At 42.4% G+C, this 20,854-nt stretch overlaps 1 protein-coding gene across 1 annotated transcript in view; it reads right to left on the reverse strand.

The window, feature by feature from the left end:
• The window catches only part of adgrl3.1 (adhesion G protein-coupled receptor L3.1), a 130,726-nt gene that overhangs the window by 33,432 nt on the left and 76,440 nt on the right, over positions 1-20,854 (reverse strand). Inside the window, exons 8-11 of the mRNA XM_067578478.1 lie at positions 9,227-9,646; positions 7,815-7,918; positions 6,993-7,178; positions 5,479-5,517 (exon numbers count right to left, since the gene is read on the reverse strand). Coding sequence (XP_067434579.1) covers positions 5,479-5,517; positions 6,993-7,178; positions 7,815-7,918; positions 9,227-9,646 — 749 coding nt within the window. The remainder of the gene's footprint in view (positions 1-5,478; positions 5,518-6,992; positions 7,179-7,814; positions 7,919-9,226; positions 9,647-20,854) is intronic.

A 20,854-nucleotide genomic window follows, 5' to 3' on the forward strand; every position in this document is an offset into this window, starting at 1 on the left:
AGTTGGCTCACATTGATGAAATATTCCTCGTGAAACAATACGTATTTTGTCTCCAGCTCACATTCCTTTACGCTCTTAAGAATTCACCTCCTCATTTCAGACATGGACACCACACATAGGCAGACACACACACACACACATCTTAAAAGACCCTGGGAGAGATAAAGAAACAGAGAAAAAAGAGAGCCGTTGGAGAGGGAGAGAAGGGAGGAGAGCCATGGGAGAGCGATAAAACAGTCCAGTGAGTCCATGGTGACAGGCGTCCGCTGGGAACAAGGGAGGCGGAAAAGCGAATACAGGTGCTATCAAACACACACATCTCACACTCCTGTCCGTCTCTTTATTTTCTCTTTCTCTCACTGTAAATCACCTTTTCTGCAAACGGGCTCCTCGTCCCTCACTTATCTCTCACTTTTTCAATGCTTCTCTCTCTTGAAGAGGGTGCAGGGGAAAGTGGCAAAAGGAGCGCAGGTGCCATTATACAAGCAAAGGGGGTCTCTGGTGGGGAATTGCAAGGGCAGGGAGGAAGAGTGTGAAGCATCAGTTTATTGGTATTCACACATCAACCATTTGACTTTCTCGAGGCCCCGTTCACTCGAGGTTCAGGAGGACTGAGAGACCAGGAACGGCAGCGATGGTGGAGATGTGCAGCGGGAAGGAAGAGACGACATCCTAGATAGAAAAACACTGTAGGATGATGACTCATGTGAGTGTTGATGGCATGTGCTACAAAACGTGCAGTTGGCCTCTGGAATTAGAGCTAATCCTACCTGTTTATTTTGGGGGTGTGATATCCACATGTTGATACAGTATATCACACACGTGAAACGGGTGCTTAGCCAACAAGCTAATGTGATAATATTATGTCCTCCTTTAGCACTAGCAGCTAATTAGCCGGGATGCATATTGGATGAGTTTGGGAGGGCTACATGTAAACAAAAACTAATTAATCCACTGCTTTAGCAAACAACTATAAGTAGGAGCGAGTATGAAGCACACACATGCAAATCTGTCTCTTTCTCTCTACATCGACTGTGGCTGAAGACCTCAAGTTTCAATACGACCTGAAGGGAAAATTCTGGTTTAACATTACTCGGGTTATGTTTTGTAGTCTTGCCCATTATTTCTATCAATTATAATAACACTGTCATCACTGTAAATAGTTGAAATCTGGGAAGATCAGATCAGGGCAGGACACACATGATCAGACGATCGAGTGCTGGAACAATGGAACCATTAATTATTGATCGAGCATTGTCAAAAATTTGGTAATCAATAGACTGAATTGATACACATCTGCTGGTTCCAGCATGTGATTGTTAGGCTTTCAGACTGTTGGTTGGATAAATTAAGCAATGTGAAGACATCTTGAAGGGTTCTTCATGCTATTTTCTGTCCTTTTAGAGGTTAAATGATTAATGAACTAATTAACTGTAGAAAAAATAATTAAAATGAAAATAATCTTTAGCTGCAGTCCTACAACAAACCAACAGTTTAAACTCCTTTATTTGGAGGTACAGTAAAAACAAAATGTGAGCACACATGAAATGTCAGAATAATCCCTGGATGCATAATAAATACAATAAGTCAAATACAGTAAGTCAGAGTTGAACTAAATTGGGATGAATGTTGACTTCAGAGAATGTCAGACAATAATTTTACTGTGTTTTCTCTTCCTAATATGTTTGACTAACCTGCAGGTTTATTTAAAATGACTTTACAATCATCTGAGCACTCATGTACTTGTACTATCAAACTTCTTTTTGCTGCCGCATATCTAGAACTCAGCAGTTAATTAGGTGAGTACAATGTTATTATTACCATAGAAATTAAAGCAAAATCTACAAAAAACAATACCCAAGATGCATGAAAGTGAAATTTGCTTTCACTGATTGCACTGTAGAGTTAAAAAGACTCAGAAGATTTCTCTGTGGTCCTGATGCTGAGTTGAATGTGTGTTCACTATGAGTGAGTCAATACACACAATACATACACTGAGTGGCTGCATTTGTTGAATGTGCATGTTTGTATAGTGTATGGATGGGATGCGTGTGCTCGTATGTATGTTGGTATTAGAATTTCTGTGTGTCTGTGTGTGTGTGTGTGTGTGTGTGTGTGTGTGTGTGTGTGTGTGTGTGTGTGTGTGTGTGTGTGTCTGTGTGTCTGTGTGTGTGTGTGTCTGTGTGTCTGTGTGTGTGTGTGTGTGTGTCTGTGTGTCTGTGTGTGTGTGTCTGTGTGTGTGTGTGTGTGTGTCTGTGTGTCTGTGTGTGTGTGTGTGTGTGTGTGTGTGTGTGTGTGTGTGTGTGTGTGTGTGTGTGTGTGTGTGTGTGTGTGTGTGTGTGTGTGTGTGTGTGTGTGTCTGTGTGTGTGTGTGTGTGTGTGTGTCTGTGTGTGTGTGTGTGTGTGTGTGTGTGTGTGTGTGTGTGTGTGTGTCTGTGTGTGTGTGTGTGTGTGTCTGTGTGTGTGTGTGTGTGTGTCTGTGTGTGTGTGTGTGTGTGTGTGTGTGTGTGTGTGTCTCTCTGTGTGTGTGTGTGTGTGTGTGTGTGTGTGTGTTTGAGGGTATGCACAAGGGCTTGGGAGAGGCATTGCAGTGCATCATTCTGCTCCACTTGCTGTACAGTAGCAGTGGAGGCAGCAGAGACAGACAGAGGAGAGGACGCTCTGCTCTGTGTAGGCAGATATGACAGCAGTGACGCTGCTTTATGCTGCTCCAGAAGCTTCACTTTGATGTGTTTCAGATAACCCCTCCTTTTCTACTCTCATTAAACTTTTCATTGCTTTTTATTGAACTTTTGATTATCTTGCATTTTCAATTTCATATAATGTTTTCATTGAAATTTAATTCACTGGTGCTGAGATTGCATCAGTAGAGGAGAGAGATAGGTAAGAAGAATAAGGGGTGTGATTTCCTTGAGGTCCAGACATCTCAACATCAGAAAAGTCATAGATGGAATATATGTGTTTGTGTGTTTGTGTGCGTGTGTGCGTGTCTGTGTGTGTGTGCGTGCGTGTGTGTGTGTGCGTGTGTGTGCGTGTGTGTGTGTGTGGGTGTGTGGGTGTGTGCCTGTAAGCACTGGTGCCATTGGTGACATTTCTATCCACACAAGTACGAGGACTTGAGGGCTAAAATGGAGACAGGTTTTTTTAGGGGTCTTCAAAGAGGGGAAAGACTCTGCAGAGACAGATAAGGGTGTCGTTTGTGTGTGTGTGTGAGTGTGTGTGAGTATGTATTAGAGGGTAGGCATAGGCAAGTGCATGTGTGTGCATGTACACACACACATATATATATATATATATATATATATATATACACACACACCAGTAAATGGGGCAGAAGTGAAATGCTTTGAAGCGTTGGGGTAATCCAGCGTAAACAGCAGCGGCAAGACAGACTAGAGCTGGGCTGCTCTACTACTCCCAGCTACATGAGGGGAGCATGGGCACACGCACAAGCACACGGATGTACAGTATGTGTACACTCACGCACAGTAAGACACACTTTGTAAAATGACGGATGTTAGAAGTATGGAAAAGGGGCGAGAGTAGAAGAAAGAATGGAATTTTTTTCTTTTACTCGCTTGACTGAGCTCTGAGAAAGTGCATGTTTTGAAAATGTTTTCATCAGAGAAGCAGGCTTATCTGTCAGTTGTTGTTGGAGTTTGTCTGCCCTGACAGGATGAGTTTGCAGCTAAATCAGGCTTTAAATTCACAGCATGCCATGTTCTGACCCACCATCCATAAATAGAGGGCAAATTAGACATTGCCATTGAGCATCACTGTCTCCTCACTGCCCCTTTTATTGTTTTTTTCTTTCTCTCACATTCCATTTCTGTTTCTGCGACTCTTTCTGTTTAATTTCTGCTCACCTGCCCCCCCACCCCCCCCCTTTCTCTCTCTCAGTCTACCTTGCAGACACTACCTCCCTCCATCAATCCACCCTACAGCATCAAAGCCTCTCCACACCACCAACTTCATCATGAATAAATTGCCAATTTAGTATACATGAAACGAATCCCCAGTTCCCCAAACGAAGTGAGGGAGGAGGAGAGATGAAGTGTGAGAGGAGAGAGAAAGAGAAGGAGGAGAGGAGAGAGAGAGAATTCAATTATTTTTTGTCTCTATTAAGAACCCAAACCTCCTGCCCACTCTCTTCACTTGGTAATTAGTGCTGTAGATAATTAACGAGGAGAGGGCAGCACCACACCACATCCCTAATCACGCACATTTCTATCTGGCAGAGTAAGGGACTGTTGGTATAATTTTGTTTCACATTACTAAGGCTAATTATATAATCGATCATTCCCAGCCCCCTACAGTACCCGAGGTGTGTGGTGGAATGTTTTGACGTTAACCTGTAACTAGCTGTCTGAATGCTGCATTTATTGGATTACAGAGATGCATGAAAATGTCTGGCTGTGGTGATGTGACAGCATGAGATCATTGTTGAAGATATATTTCTATATTTGCGGTGTGTGTGTGTGTGTGTGTGTGTGTGTGTGTGTGTGTGTGTCAGCTTGCATATAGTCCTAAGCCATGTTCTATGATGTGACATTGCTGACTGGTGCTGACGTTAAGACTTTTCAGGGGAGAGTGGAAAGAAAAGCCTGCATCAGGAGAAAAAGAGCTAGTGTGTGTGTGGGGAGGAGGGGGGGGGGGGGGGGGGGGGGGGTGCAGTGAGAGAAAAAGAAAGACTCTGCAGTCTATCTACAGCACATGGATGAGGAAGGTGGGGTCCTTTGATGTTATGAATAGTGATTTTAGCTGACCAGAAACATGCCTAAAGGATGTTAGATTTTGTGTTCACGGTGCGAGCCCGTGGCATCAACACCAACAAACGTCAATACAAACAGACCAACAAGGACGGGAAATAAATGAATACTGAGCCACAAACACAAGCTAGTATTATTCTTAAAGCACTGAGGCCATGATCAAGCAATATGCAACAGAATATCCATCATTGTGAGTTCAGTCTCTGTGATACAGCAGCAGAGAGGACATTTCATTGAATGGAGATGGATAGCGAGTCATTTGCTTCCAGGCAAGCCTGTTTACAATTCTGCACACAGTACTGCAAAATAGATGAGCTATTATTGATATTGATCATGGCCTCTCATCAGTGCAATTGATTCCAAATGCAAAAATAAAAGTGAAATTGAAAACAAAAGAATGTCAGCAAACCCTTTGAGGAGACAAAACTTTGTTAGTCGACAGCAGCTGATGGTTACCAGTGACTGGGAACCAGTGACTGTCTGCTTCAGGACCACAGCAGACCCCCTTCCTCAAAGGGTTAGGATGCAAATCATAAGACAACCACTGCAGCATAGAGTTAGAATTCAACATAGAGCGTTGTAACGTGTGATCACACGCACACACACACAGGCTTTACATGCTGAGTGTGAAAAAAAAAAAAAACATAGAAAAAAACATGTGGGACGATGGTGTGGCAAAGTAATCAACGATACCAGGAAGCGGAAATACCTGTGTGAAAAACCTGCAGGACCTTTCTCTCTTCTGAAGCTGTAAATTCAAACAATTCAGCTGTTAGCGATATAACACCTCTCAATCATACACACACACATATTCACCCTAACGAGCACAACGAGCAGGCACACCCACTTCATTAACGTGGCACAAAAAGACTTTTGCCTGAAAAATATTATTATTCTTCTCACTCATCTCACCTTATTTCATTCCACTCTCTTTTCTACTCTTCCTCTCTTCTTCTTCTGGATTGTTTTCATAATTTCCTCCATTCCTTTTCCTACTCATTCTCTGCATTCACTGCCGAGTGAATTGATGGTAACAATTACTATGCCACTCGTGTGAGATTGGTCAGATTTGATTTCCTACCGAAAATTAGCATAATAAGCCGGCATATTACTCAATTAGGTATCTATAATTGGGTCATTATTGAAATCAGGAGGAACGCTTTTCCTCTTCTATTGAGGACTTTTTCCCTACAAATTCAACCTTTAACAGGCCATTTGGTCAACAGCAAAACACAAATTAATTGATTCCACTTACACATGCTCTGTTATGTATTCATTTCACATTCAATGACTTAGAGAGTGAGACCACAAGAGATGTAAAGATAGCGAGACAAAAAGGCAGATAGAGAGAGTGAAATAAAGCAGAACCAGTGACTTTATAAGAGGTGGCAGCAGTTGTCAATCTTTCTGCTAAACTCCGCCTATCACTGTTGACCTCAGCAGGGACAACCGAGGAAACAGTCCACCATCCAGTCAGTCAGTCAATTAGCCAGTCAGCCATTCCCAAGTGATTAAACTCACTTTAATTGAATGCCTACATGAACAAAGTGCAGAACTAAATTCTTTCCTTGTCTACCGCTGTAGTAAAACAGATACTTTGCATCCTCAGGATCAAGTTTCCATTAATGTAATCCTGAAGTAAGCACTGGAGCCTTTTCCTCGACAGTATCTCTGCAGCTCAAAGACTTGAAGTTCATTAAACACTGAGCTATGACGTGAAACGCGTCCCGAGCCTGTTTTGGTCTCAAGTACTGTATGTTTTAATGAGAAGAACTCCCAGACTGAGACACAGTTTTATTAAATTTCAGTCCTGATCTGAAAAGAGTTGAGGAATCCTGCCAAAGACTAAAAGCAGTTATCTATCAGCCGTAATGTTGAGCAAAACTTGTTACAAAGATCCACACACAGAAGAGAGTAAAATAATGTCTAAAAGCAGCTATTTATCAAATCTACAATGTTATGTATGTTTCTTCATCAAGCTCTGACTTCTCTAAACCCTGAAGAATGAGCGTCAGACAAAAACACCAACCGCTGACTTCATTCATCTTGCTGTTAACTTAAGAGTCTGTCTATCTGTTCCCTCATCTCTCCTTCATCCCTCTTTCTCTTCATTTTCAGTCATTTCCCTCGCGTCCTTCCCCAAACCAGTGGCTGGAAGAAAAGCATTTATCCTACTTGATCACTCGCTATCCTGTATAACACACGCCTTCCTGGTCACAATACCTTGGTGAGGCTGCGGGCGGCGCTGTCCTTGCCCCCGGGGGTGAGGTTCCTGAGCTGGACGTCTAGCAGTTCGACCAGTTGGGCCATCGCCCGCACCGTAGACGGCACGTCGCCAGGACGCAGGAGCCCTTTGGTCTGCTCCGCCAGCTCCCTGGCCACAAGCGCCGCCGTTTCACCCGAACGGAGCTGCGAGCGACACAAGGTGACAAAGAGAGAACAGAGACAGAGAAAGATGGATGGAAGTGACGTCACATGAGGTGAGAAGGGAAAGTTGGGTGGAGGAGAAAAAGTTAGCGAGAGCATGAAGAGAGAAATCAGTGGACAGGAGTGGAAGGACGGAGGAAAAGGACAGATGGAGTGAGAGAGGTAAATATGAAGGAATGGAGGTGAGGAGGACAAGAACATGAGGAAGAGATCAGAGAGCAATACTTCACAGAAACAGCTTCTACATTAGCAGCAAGCTGCAACGCTGATTTCATGTGGGAACAGACACAAAACCAGCAATTTTCAACAAAAAGGTATCTTGAAGAACAAAATAAAACAATATATTCTAATGCAAATGAGCCTGTTAGCCTATTATAGACGTCATGGTGTAAATTACTTTATTTGACATTTCCATTTCCCTGCAGCTATATAAAAGCTCTCCGTTTGCAGACACGGGTCGGGATTAACAAATGAAGATGGATACGTGGCCTCGATCCTTCCCTGTGGTCAGTGTGTATTCATGCATGAGAAACTGCTCCAGGACTATATCCATAATACGCACCCTTAAACTAGGGCTCATTGGGAGCCACGAGGGCTGGCAGCAACATTCAGACTTACTTTCTGCATGATTTGGTTGACCCAGGGCGACGTGCAGTTGCTGAGGTCAGGGCCTTGAGGATCCCAGTAGCCCAAATGGGCCACGCACACGTATGTGGCCACGCCTGCAAGACAAGCAAAACAAACAGGGTAAGACAGCACTGACATTCACCAGGAGACCAGAAGACTCTTGAGGAGGCCGAGCGTTCACTGAGCAGTTAGTATGAGCAGGGTGTGTGTGTGTGTGCGTGCGCGTGCGTGTGTGCGTGTGTGCGCACACATGCACACACGCGTCTGATCAATTACTTCTATCTAACCTTCCAGTTCACCCCTCACTGTCAGGTGTTCCTCATCTATTTGTACTTTTAAATCACATCATCATGTTTTTATAACTACTTTCTAGAGTCATGTTGTCATGAAGCTTTTATTTGTCTTTTGTGTGCTGAATGACACTTATTCTACTTTTATCTCCTTAAAATGTCAAGTCTTATTTTAAATAATTAAATAACTACAATGAAAATTAAGTGAAAATAATGAAGTTTGTACATTCTCTGTCAACATTCATTGTTTATATACAACAATATAAAAAATAAAAAAAGATGTGTTTTATATATCTGATGGATATAGAAGCTACAGTAGCTGCTTTGTTCAGGTAGGTAAAGCAGCGAGAGGATTACACAGAGCAGCTACAGCAATAAAATAATCATCATAAAGTGATAATGTATGAAGAGATGTGTTTTTTCTATGCTCATCAACATGGGGGCCATTTCTCAGTGCTGCTTTAACCCTTTAACTTATTTGTGCTATTGATACTTTAAAGGTATAATACGCAGGATTGGGACACACAGCAAGTTGGCTCCTCCTCCCTCAACTAGCGAGAGATCGATAGAAGGAGAGCAACGGTGGTCGAGCGAGCTAAAGAGTGAATGAAGAGAGCGAGCGGCGCTGGCGAGAACAAAGCTGTGAATCAGATAAATAAAATGTTATTTTATTTTTATTGATTGTTTCACAGAAAAATAATGATAAAACAAGAAAATAGAGGCAGAGGGCAGATAAATACACCACCACACACGGCCAGTGGATCACAAGTGACGACTGAGAGGGATTATCTTTGTATGAATCTACACATTTCTAGGGGGGGAAATCCTGCATCATTAACTTAAGAAAAATATTTGAAATTTGAAATCTATCTATGCCACTGAAGCATTTTTTAAATATAGTTGCACTTGTGTTTCTACAGCATTTTACTGAATGCTTTGCACAAAAGAGCACTAACACCAGAATGAAGCAGAGATGCAAACATGCAAATGAATGTTTAGCTATAGAAAGATACTTTACACAGGATAAAACTTTTATACACACATCCAACCATTTTCTTGCCTTATCACACCAATATTTACTTTGCTAACCATCCACACATACAGTTTCCTTACCAAGTGTCCCAACAGGGCAGGGCTGCTTGGCTGTCTGGCCTTGCTGCGTCCGGGGCCACGATATGTCGGCTGTCACTCTTGGACTACAAAAGTCCTGGGGAGGCAAGGCGGGGGGCTGCGGGACCGCTGGAGGGACCTGCCCTGGAGGGGAGCGTCCACCGGCTTTCTGGTTGGTGTCTGGAATCTGATTGGTATCAGACGACGAGCCGCCGGCAGGAACCAGGACAGGCTGGCGGACTGTGGTGGTGGTTCGGTAACGCTGGCCCGGCATGGTGGTGAGGAGAGGCCGTGGGGTCGTGTAGTAGGGAGGAGAACGAGTGGTGGTGGTGCGGCTGGTCGACGAAGAGGAGGAACCACCCCCGCCGACTGCACCTCCTCCTCCCCCTCCTCGGTTTGGAGGGATCATGGGAGGGCGGTAGTCTAAAAAGAAAAGAGAAAGAGAAGAGGATTCAAATTCTGAAAAAGACACAATGTGCAGATTTATGGATCCCAACATGACAGCACGGACGCTTTAATGAACTCTGCATCCCAGAACAACAGTTCAGAATTTAAAACATCTGTGTTAACCGCAAAGGATGTGAACAAATAAATAATAGTATAGTGACAAACACAAGCACATTTACACAGTGCTTAACAGCTTTGACAGGAAGTATCTCAAGTTTCTGATGACTTCAAAATGTCAGTGTTTTAATGCAGACGTGCTGTTTGCCAAGTCTCTCTTCATCTTTCCAAACAATGCAGCCAGTAACAGTCACTACGGTTACTACTATAGCAGAACTACATCAATGTGTGATATAATAAAGGCTTATAATAACTACAGTAATGTAATTGTGCAAGATCCTTGACACCGTGCAAAACCAACAATTGGTTGGTTGTGCAAACTTGTACGAGGTCTCTCCTGTGGGACTGGTCCATAGTCGTGGTTCTTGCTGCCTAACCTGGCAGAAAGAAACATTCTTTCAGATTCATGCATGATTTATAACCTCATGACATCACAGGAAGCAACAAGGCCACTTAAATGCATATGGCACAATCCTTTATTGTCAATATTTCATTGTAAAAAGGCTCAATTATTCACATTGACCCTGTTCAGGGGACAGAGGTAAAGAATGAATGGGTGATGGGAGGAGAAAGGAATAGATTGTGTGTCCTTATGAACATACTATACCAGCATGTCTCTATTATATATATATATATAGATATTCTATTTGCTGACCTGCTGTTGCTTTCAGCTCCATGTGCTGTAAAATCAATATTACAGGATCAAAAGTTGGTTAAAGGGAAATAATTATTTACAGTTTTCCTTCACTTTCCCTTTGAATTATTTTGTCAGTCTGGAATCATTATGAGCTCATTATGTGTAATACTGTTTACATGTGGAGCCCATTTTCTAAACCCACATCTTTAATTAGAAACATTATTTAACAAAGCAGTGAACAGCTTTATTTGTCTCTCTGAACACTTTTATCATACAGATGTGGTTGCTTTCAATAAACATTCATAATACACTCAAGGCCGTTTTCTGGAATCTGAAAACGCAAATAAATTCACCAATATGTGAATGAGTGTGAATAACTCTGAACATAATATTATATTTTATATATTTGCATCTGTCTGTCAAATCAACACTGAGCTCTTTGCTTTATAGCCTTTATAGTTGATAGCAACAATGTTTTGACTTCATCTTCCTGTTAATAAGACGGTTCTGACTGAAACCACCTTATTCACCATTGTGCACTACATTTTCACTTTGCCATTGTATCTGAATATCTGAATGCTGAGTGTGACATTCACAAGTGCTGAATTTGATAGATGTAAAAATGACCACTCTGGCACTCTACAGCTGTTAGTGACGATGCAAAATGACAATAATTAATGAGTTTCTGGAATCAATAGAATGACTCTGCTATAGAGTCAAAGACTGTGAGTCTGCAGGCCTGCTGGGGGGATATATTCCCATCAGCATGAACAAATGTTGAGCTAATCCATCTAGTGGATGTTGAGTTTTTTCAGTCTGGAGCAGAGTGATGGACCGTCCCAAACACCAAACACCGCGCTGCTGCTGCGGATAAGAACTCACAGGATAGTGAACTTTCTGGTGAAAACATTAAAGCAAACAAACAGAGAAGCAACTTTCATAGATCACAAAGACACTGAAATATGAATTCTAACAATTTCATGTTTCTCCACCTTTACAACAGCAATATAGAGTATATTTTAACATTTTATGTTCTGTGTTTAGTCACTGAAACAAGAGAAACAAAAGCTGACAGTGAACTTCTCTGTCCAGAGAACGCTGAACCTGGCTGAACTGGCTTTAACTGGTTTTAACTGGTTTTAACTGGTTTTAACTGGTTTTCCTCACCACCTCCACGCCTACCAGCAACTATGAAAAAGATTTCTATTGTGTGAGGAGTATGCAATATACTGACATCACGCTACATGACTTCTGGGTAATGAAGTCCTTCAAGCTCTAAAACATTCAGTTATCACTTGCTGACGACAGCTAAAGTGTGACATTTAGTGCTGTTATGTGATGTTAAAATTCTAGATTTTATGATTTTCAGCAAAAATGGAAACAACAGGCAGAATAGTGTTTGTCTGTGTAAGAGGTTGACGTGCCTCAGGCCACAATATGTTCTACAGGCTGGTCACTGACACTGAAGGGTTACACATCTCCCACTGGGGCTGTATGTTGTACTTGGAAACGGATGTGACTGTACAAATTTAAACAGTGCGGGCTGATGTAATTGCAATGGGTTTGTAGTGTGCTGTGTATAGACTGTAAACTGTTCATCATGGGTGTATCATCAACATGTGCTTAAAATATCATTCTTCTTACTGCAGTGTGTCATTCTGTGATGTGTGTGTGTGTGTGTGTGTGTGTGTGTGTGTGTGTGTGTGTGTGTGTGTGTTCCTTTGGGGGTTAATGGAAGGTGTGACAGCAGAGTATGAAGTGTGAGTGTGTGGATGATAGGAAAGAGTGGGGGGGGGGGGGGGGGGTTATATTATTTACTATGAGCTGAACTTGTCCCTTCCTTTGGATTTTAAGTTTAATTAAATACACCCCCCCCCCCCCCCCTCTCTGTCTATCTGTGTAGTTGACTGACAGCCATGTAACATCCCTCTCCTCCTCCTGTACGTTCTGTTCTCTTCCTCCACAACTCAATGGAGTGTTTCCGTACCTAAACTGTGCTGCTCCCCGTTCCTGAATCACTGCCGCCCTGCCTCATGCATTCTCCACGGAACATTGCCATCAATCAAGCGTGGCAGCAATGGCCTAGGGACTAACTGTCAATCTGCCTGTGTGCATGTGTGTGTGTGTGTGTGTGTGTGTGTGTGTGTGTGTGTGTGTGTACCTATGAAACAGAGAGAGAGAATGTATGTGTGTGTCTATCTACACTCAAACTGGAAGCTCCATTAGGAGCCCTGCCACAACAATAGAAGAGTAATGGTGTGTGTGTGTGTGTGTGTGTGTGTGTGTGTGTGTGTGTGTGTGTGTGTTTGTGTGTATGAGGTTGATGTCTGCTGTCATTTGAGTACAGGGCAGAAAACACAGGAGCTGGCAGCTTGGGGTGAGGTAACACAAAAGCCTGCAAGCATCACAGGCAAGAGGCCACAGCCCTTCACTCATGCGTCTCTATCTCTCTCCCCTGATCGCTCACTTATAACTTCCTTTTACTTCATATCCATATCTCAACAGACTCTCTTCCATGTGTGCTCTTCTCTGTCTTTATTTATCTCAGATGCTCTTTTGCAGCGTTTGGATGAAAAAAAAAAAGATCTTGTAATGTGATTAATTCATCACTGGCATCACTAAGGATGCTGTGAAAGATGTTGTAGGGAAGTACAGGAACAGCTTCATGAAACATTTATGAACAAAAAGGCTAGAGGTTGTACTCTGACATACAGTATCACCCCACGTTTAAGCTTAGGAAAGCCTTGAGTAAATGCATTATGACAACTTCATGATGTCAGCTAACCTAAACGTTCAGATGCTACAGGAACACGCATGAGACACACAGCCAAAAAGGTCACAAATTCACTACAAGCTGCTCACTTAGGGATTTTGCACTAGACTGTATGTGTGCCCTGCACATGCATGTGGCTGACATATTTTGACAGATATGATTCAGGAATGCTCTCTCCTAACAGTAGTTGTATGATAAATGTGGCTCTTTAATTCCACTGCAGACATGTAAGAAATTATACTTCTTTTTTTTATATTCTTGCTGCACTGCCTCTCTGCCCTGGAGACCATTTCCTATTTCAGCATTAAATATTCAATTTAGCAGTGGGCAATATGCTTGAAATTAATATTATAATAATATGAATGTCAATATATTACAATATGGCATATGTATGCAAACTCCAAGGAGCGTAATTATATGTATATCACATGTGGGTGCAGGTCTATATGAAAACAGCCTCAATGAAATGAAAGTAACCATCTATATATAAAAATACTGTGTTCAAATGACTCCTATCTACTCCTCCTTCCTCTTTTAAAGATCCATGTTTTTCATTTCTAAAGTTTAACTGCAAGGACACGATGACTCCTCCTTCACTGTCAGTGTTTGTGCATCACACTCATTGTGTTACTGGACCACGATCGGCTCCATGCTAGTTGTGATTTCACAAGTCATGCTGGTAGGTCCTCCGTTAATCTAGTGTCAAACTCTGCTCACACATCATTGTGCACAGTAAAACTCAAACATCCGACTGAATGAACAAGAAGAAAAACACATTTTTGAGTGGTGGGGGGGGGATATTTATACATATATTATTGTCTAAATACATTTCTGATTTGAAGGTTGTACTGTGTGTGCATAAATACACCACATGTAAAATAATCACATTAATGTTGAATGCAATTAAATTACAGTTTGCTTGGAATCATTAATTTCAGGCAATATATTCTTGTATGACATCATAATGATGCAATATACAGTAACTTTAAAATAATCAAAAGCCAAGCAAAAAGCTTAAATTACCAGCCGGCCCTAATTCTATTCTATTCTATTCTATCCTATCCTATCCTATCCTATCCTATCCTATTCTAATTCTATTCTATTCTATTCTATTCTATTCTATTCTATTCTATTCTATTCTATCCTATCCTATCCTATCCTATTCTAATTCTATTCTATTCTATTCTATTCTATTCTATTCTATTCTATCCTATCCTATCCTATCCTATTCTAATTCTATTCTATTCTATTCTATTCTATTCTATTCTATTCTATCCTATCCTATCCTATCCTATTCTAATTCTATTCTATTCTATTCTATTCTATTCTATCCTATCCTATCCTATCCTATTCTATTCTATTCTATTCTATTCTATCCTATCCTATCCTATCCTATTCTAATTCTATTCTATTCTATTCTATTCTATTCTATTCTATTCTATTCTATCCTATTCTATTCTATTCTATCCTATTCTATTCTATTCTATTCTATTCTATTCTATTCTATTCTAATTCTATTCTATTCTATTCTATTCTATTCTATTCTATTCTAATTCTATTCTATTCTATTCTATTTTACTGGGCAAACTACATCTGCTGGAGAGGACTAAGTGATACAAATGAAAGCTCCAGAACTAAATGGACCTCATGGGGAAATTATTTTGCCATATGCTGTTTCCCAGTTTAAGAGAAAACTTTCAATCTCAACTTTTAAGCTACACTGGACAAGAAGTCCTTTAAGTCCCTAGAAAAATGGAAATTTGAGCAGAGCCTGTACACTCCCATGACAACTGCACAGGAAGTTTCAACACAGCTGCTAATGAAGCTTGTGATCAGATTGTTTTGCCTTCTAATTCTACTCTATTCTATTCTACTGTATTCTATTCTATCCTATTCTATTCTCTTCTATTCTATTCTCTTCTCTTCTATTCTCTTCTCTTCTATTCTCTTCTATCCTGTTTGTTTGTCCTGACCTGTAGCGAGCCCAGGGGAAGGTGAGACAAAGGCAGGCTGGCAGTAAACTTGTTCCTGGAGTCGTCTATCTGTCACCACACTGGGAAGGACCAGAGCGATGCTGTCAGCTGGCCTGGATGATCATCTGACATCTGTGTGTGTGTGTGTGTGTGTGTGTGTGTGTGTGTGTGTGTGTGTGTGTGTGTGTGTGCGTGTGTGTATGTGTGTGTGTGTGTGTGTGTGTGTGTGTGTATGTGTGTGTTTGTGTGTATGTGTGTGCGTGTGCGTGTGTGTATGTGTGTGTGTGTGTGTGTATGTGTGTGTGTATGTGTGTGTGTGTGTGTGTGTGTGTGTATGTGTGTGTGTATGTGTGTGTGTGTGTGTGTTTGTGTGTATGTGTGTGCGTGTGCGTGTGTGTATGTGTGTGTGTGTGTGTGTGTGTGTGTGCGTGTGTGTGTGTGTGTGTGTGTGTATGCGTGTGTGTGTGTGTGTGTGTGTGTGTGTGTGTGTGTGTGTATGCGTGTGTGTGTGTGTGTGTGTGTGTGTGCGTGTGTGTGTGTGTGTGTGTGTGTGTATGTGTGTGTGTGTGTGTGTGTATGTGTGTGTGTGTGTGTGTGTGTGTGTGTGTGTGCGTGTGTGTGTGTGTGTGTGTGTGTGTGTGTATGTGTGTGTGCGTATGCGTGTGTGTGTGTGTGTCGATGTTTTTCTGTGCAGTATGACTGCCTCTCTCTCTCTCTCTGTCTGTGCTCTGTTGCTGAGAATGCTCTTGTTGACTTCTCACTCGGTAAACAGAGGGATCGTAAATCCACAACACAAAAGGTAGAAGGCAGAGTGGAGAGAGGAGAGGGAAAACTAACTTCCCCTGGCAACTTTCCCACGTCGTCAGAAAAGTGTCAGACAGACAGCAAGTGAGAGTGAAAGAGAAGCAAAGAGAAGCAAAGAGAAGCAAAGAGAAGCAAAGAGAAGCAAAGAGAAGCAAAGAGAAGCAGGATTTGAATTAAGTATCGCAGAACTGAAATGTCTCTTATACTCAAATAGTCTTCTTAATATGCAAGATGATTACTTTCTTTTTTGCAGTTTCCTTAAAAGTTACTGCCTCCTCGCCTTTATACATGCACACACACACACGTACACACACACACACACCGTCGTGAACAGTAGGGAAGGATGGATCCAGAGGGGTAACAGCAAAATGATAATCTGACTAAAGGGCACAAAGCTTTCTAGGCTGGATAGTAGCACAGACACTGAATAGGGCTGCATACTGCGATAACGCACCGCCCCTATGGCTGGAGTGCACACACACACACACACACACACACACACACACACACACACACACACACACACACACACACACACACACACACACTTACTCCCTTGTACAGACACTTACTTTTTCCTCAGTTCAGTTGTGCACCGAGTCACACACACACTTGTACAGAAATGTACTTTTCCCTCACTTATGTGCAACGCAACGCACACACACTGGTACACTCACAGAGCTCGTGGCGAGTGGCTCGAGCTTGCTGATAAGACAGAACGGAGCACTTCAAAGCAGTGATACTTGGAGATAGAAAACAACCTCAACTAATAGAGCCTCCCTCAAAATGGCTGCCAGGCAGCAGCACCACGTTCCACAGCTAATGTTTCACACACAGACACATCAGCGCTCCGCTCTGTTGGCTTACCAGTTGCATAATCGTGTCGTCCCGCAGCTGAGGTTGGAGACACCTGCAGCTACTTTGCCAATTACATGCTTCTTTCTTATTAATCAGGGGAAGTTCCCTTGTTCAAAGCAAAAAAGCTAATGGGACGGACCAACATTTATTTCTTTATTTATTGTTGTTTTTCTGTTTAATAATGGAAGGAGTCATCATTTCCTCCAACAAAGCAGAGACCTTAAGTCCACACTGTGTCCTCTGCCACTGCTGACATGCATAGAATTGATGTCAAATGTGTGAGAACAACATGTATGAATATGTAGCAGGCATCCTGCACAATCATATTACAGTGAGTCAGCTGTATAGCCTCTAGCAAGTGACCCTGTGGCTATTCAATTTCTTGCTCCCCATAATTTATCACCATGGCTCATCATTTAGAGATTAAGACTGTAACCACTTTGAGGCCCTCCTGCATTTTTCATATATTTTAAAAATAAAATGTGAATGTTGCACAGCTATGGTGACACGCTCCGCTCGCTACACTATTCTGCGCTACTTCCTGCAAGGCTGTGGGTTTCCCTTCCACCCCGTTGTCCTGGCTAGGCCTGCTTAATTTGGCATCTGCTGTTTGGCAGAGGAGAAGCGGTGCAGAGGCCAAATGCACGCAGAGGGGCCTGGCTGGGGCAATCCAATCGATAAGGACACACTGCAGGCGAGGAACAGGTGCACCAGACTCTCTAAAGCAGAGTTCAGTCTCTGCTGAGACGGCTGTGTCCTAATCTATTTGGGATGGAGGGAGATAGGCAGGGAGGGAGGAGCTGGAAGAACACATGATGGATGCAGTTGGAAAGACAAACAGAAGAGTGAGGAGGAGTGCAGACTGAGGTGTGATGGACACAAAGTTACATTAAACAAGACACTAATTCTATGTTCTGATACTGAGATCGTCAAACTATTCAGAGGTTCAAAACAATCATGAGAACATAGAAAGTAAACCAGACTGCAATCTGACACAGATGGATCATCTTAAGTGGTGTGAACAACCCGAGAGCTTTACACACTGTATACACACACACACACACACACACACACACACACACACATACACACACACACACACACACACACACACACACACACACACACACATACACACACACACACACACACACACACACACACACACACACACACACACATACACATACACACACATACACACACACACACACACACACACACACACACACACACACACACACACACACATACACATACACACACATACACACACACACACACACACACACACACACACACACATACACATACATACACACACACACACACAAACACACACACACACATACACACACACACACACACACTCACACACACACACACACACACACACATACACACACACACACACACACACACACACACACACACTGAGACCGGAGAGGAGAGAGGAGAGGAGGAGGGGAGGGGAGGGAGGAGGAGAGAGGAGAGGAGAGGAGAGGAGAGGAGGAGAGGAGAAGAGGGAAGAGGAGAGGAGAGGAGGGGAGAGAGGAGAGGAGGGGAGAGGAGGGGAGGGGAGGGGAGGGGAGGGGAGGAGAGGGAAGAGGAGAGGAGAGGAGAGGAGAGAGGAGAGGAGAGGAGAGGAGGGAAGAGGAGAGGAGAGGAGAGGAGAGAGGAGAGGAGGGAGAGGAGGAGGGGAGGGGAGGGAGGAGGGAGGGGAGGAGAGGAGGAGAAGAGGGAAGAGGAGAGGAGAGGAGGGGAGGGGAGGGGAGGGGAGGGAGGGAGGGAGGGAGGAGGGAGTAAATAAATGCAGAGGAGTAAAGACAATAGATACTTTGTGCTTGACTTCCTGAGGAAATGGGACGGTGTGATTTCAGCCATTAAGAGGTCAAAGGTGAACCTTTAAATGTCTGTAAAGTGACAGAGCGGCGAGTAGAGGTCGTCACTGTACAACTTTATATTTAACAGGCTGGAATAGAAGCCAACATCTGATTACTCTCTAATTAAGACTTGAAATATGTGACTGCAGTAAGCATGAGGTTCGTTTTAATAGAGTTTTTGTTTATTATATGAAGTTCACTTTTCAAGACTGTGTATAAGTCTCAACATTGAAATGCTGCTTGACCAAATTATTCATTTATAAACACAAAATGCGTTCAAATTGGCAAACTAATAAAGTCTTATCAGGAAATGAAGTAAATCAATTGTGCGTACACTGGCTTTGAAAAAAAAACGTCAAAATGTTGGAAAAAAGTCAATTATGCTGCAATGATGTCTATAATAATATCTATGTTGTTTCTTATCCTACCTGTACTTGTCTAGAGGTAGAAAACTCTGCTTTACGGTCACAGGACTTTAAACATTATGCAAATGGATGTAAACATATGTTAACATAGTTCAATAATCTTAGTTAAATAAAGGCTCTTGCATGAGGTGTTTAGATAAAGTGAAGTTATTACTGTAAAATGCTTGAAACCAACGGTGAAACTGTTATTTTTGACTCCATCTGATTAAATTCTTTAAGACTGCAACAGTACCTCAAGGGTTGCACAGAAAACTTCCAGAATTACGTACCTTTCATTTTATACAGCTAGAATATGCAGTGAGCTTGTCTCACCTGAACATGAGTAGAAATCATCACCTTAAAGAGAAAGCATGTGACAAATTGCACAAAACAGCAATTAGGCTGCACAGGCAGCGAAACAAAGACGGAGAAGTCGGAGCGTACATGCTCGGATCTATTCAGTTTTAGCCCCGCTCGCCCCTCCCTTCACCAAGATGCAGATAACATGAATAATTTTGCGACTTTGTTGGGAAAACTTTCTAAAGTGTGGCAAGGCAGACTGGAGGTGATAAATTATTCAAATGTTTCATCGGAGCCATGCCGCTTGCGTAGGGCAGGCCTCTATAATATGCATGTAAGAAGACATGATGAAACAACTCCATAAACAGTAGAGAGTGAGAGAGTGTTTGGGGAGTGTGTGTGTGTGTGTGTGGGGGGGGGGGGGGGGGGGGGGGGGGGGGTGGGGGGGGTGGAGGGGTGGAGGGGGGGGTGATGTGGAGACAAGTGACTTTGACTCTGACTTTAGGCATTCATGTGCTAGGCCTCTATAATATATACATCTAAGGACACTCCATGAAATAGCCTCGTGTGATCTGGGAAAGAGTTGGGAACAGAAAAGGAGGGCAGATTAAGCAGCAGATAAGAACGACAGAGAGAGAGAGAAAAGAGAGAAAGACATATGAGAAGCAGAAATAGTGAGATTCCTGCCATTGTGACTGTTTGTGTGAGAAACAGGACGGGAGAGAACGGGGATTTAACAGACAAAGACCAAACACAAACAGACGTGGGAAACAATAGTGAGGCGGTTCACTTTCTTCTTCAGTACCAAGAGAGGAAGAATATGCATTTCAAACAGATACAGTCTGATGGAATACATGGGAGTAAAACCTTATATTATCTGTTGGCCCAAGGTTAACTTCACATTTCTTTCTTTATTTCTTCCCTGTGATGTTGAAAGTCTGATTTTTAAAGCAAACCGTATAATACAGGGCTGAGCCGGGCACTTTCCAACACAGCGGTCAATAAATACTTCTTTCAATGTCTTTGAGCAACAGAAACACTTTTTCCCCCTAAAACATTATTTACTGTAGTTCTTTAAACTTCTCAAACACTAAATTAAATGTAGTCTGACCAGACGCAACAATACAATAACTAAAGTGTAATAGTATAAAATAGAGAAATATCTGATCAAATAGTATGTATCAAAGATCTGCCAAAACACTCACTGCTGACTGATATTTGACATTGTTTGATACTCACTGCTCTACAGACACATGTTGGTCAGTAATCAATAAGTATTGAGGGTTGATACTAAGACCTATATTATATTATATTAGCAAAAGATAAGCAAGCCTTAACAGTCTGCAAACATGTGAGTGTGTCTTTAAAAACTAACTGCCTGGTCCAGAAAGTGCAAATGTCACACAATGACCTCTCCTAAACTGTCCAATCAGCT

This window comes from Thunnus thynnus, chromosome 3 (genome assembly GCF_963924715.1).
Source record: "Thunnus thynnus chromosome 3, fThuThy2.1, whole genome shotgun sequence".
In the NCBI taxonomy this organism is placed as follows: Eukaryota; Metazoa; Chordata; class Actinopteri; order Scombriformes; family Scombridae; genus Thunnus; species Thunnus thynnus.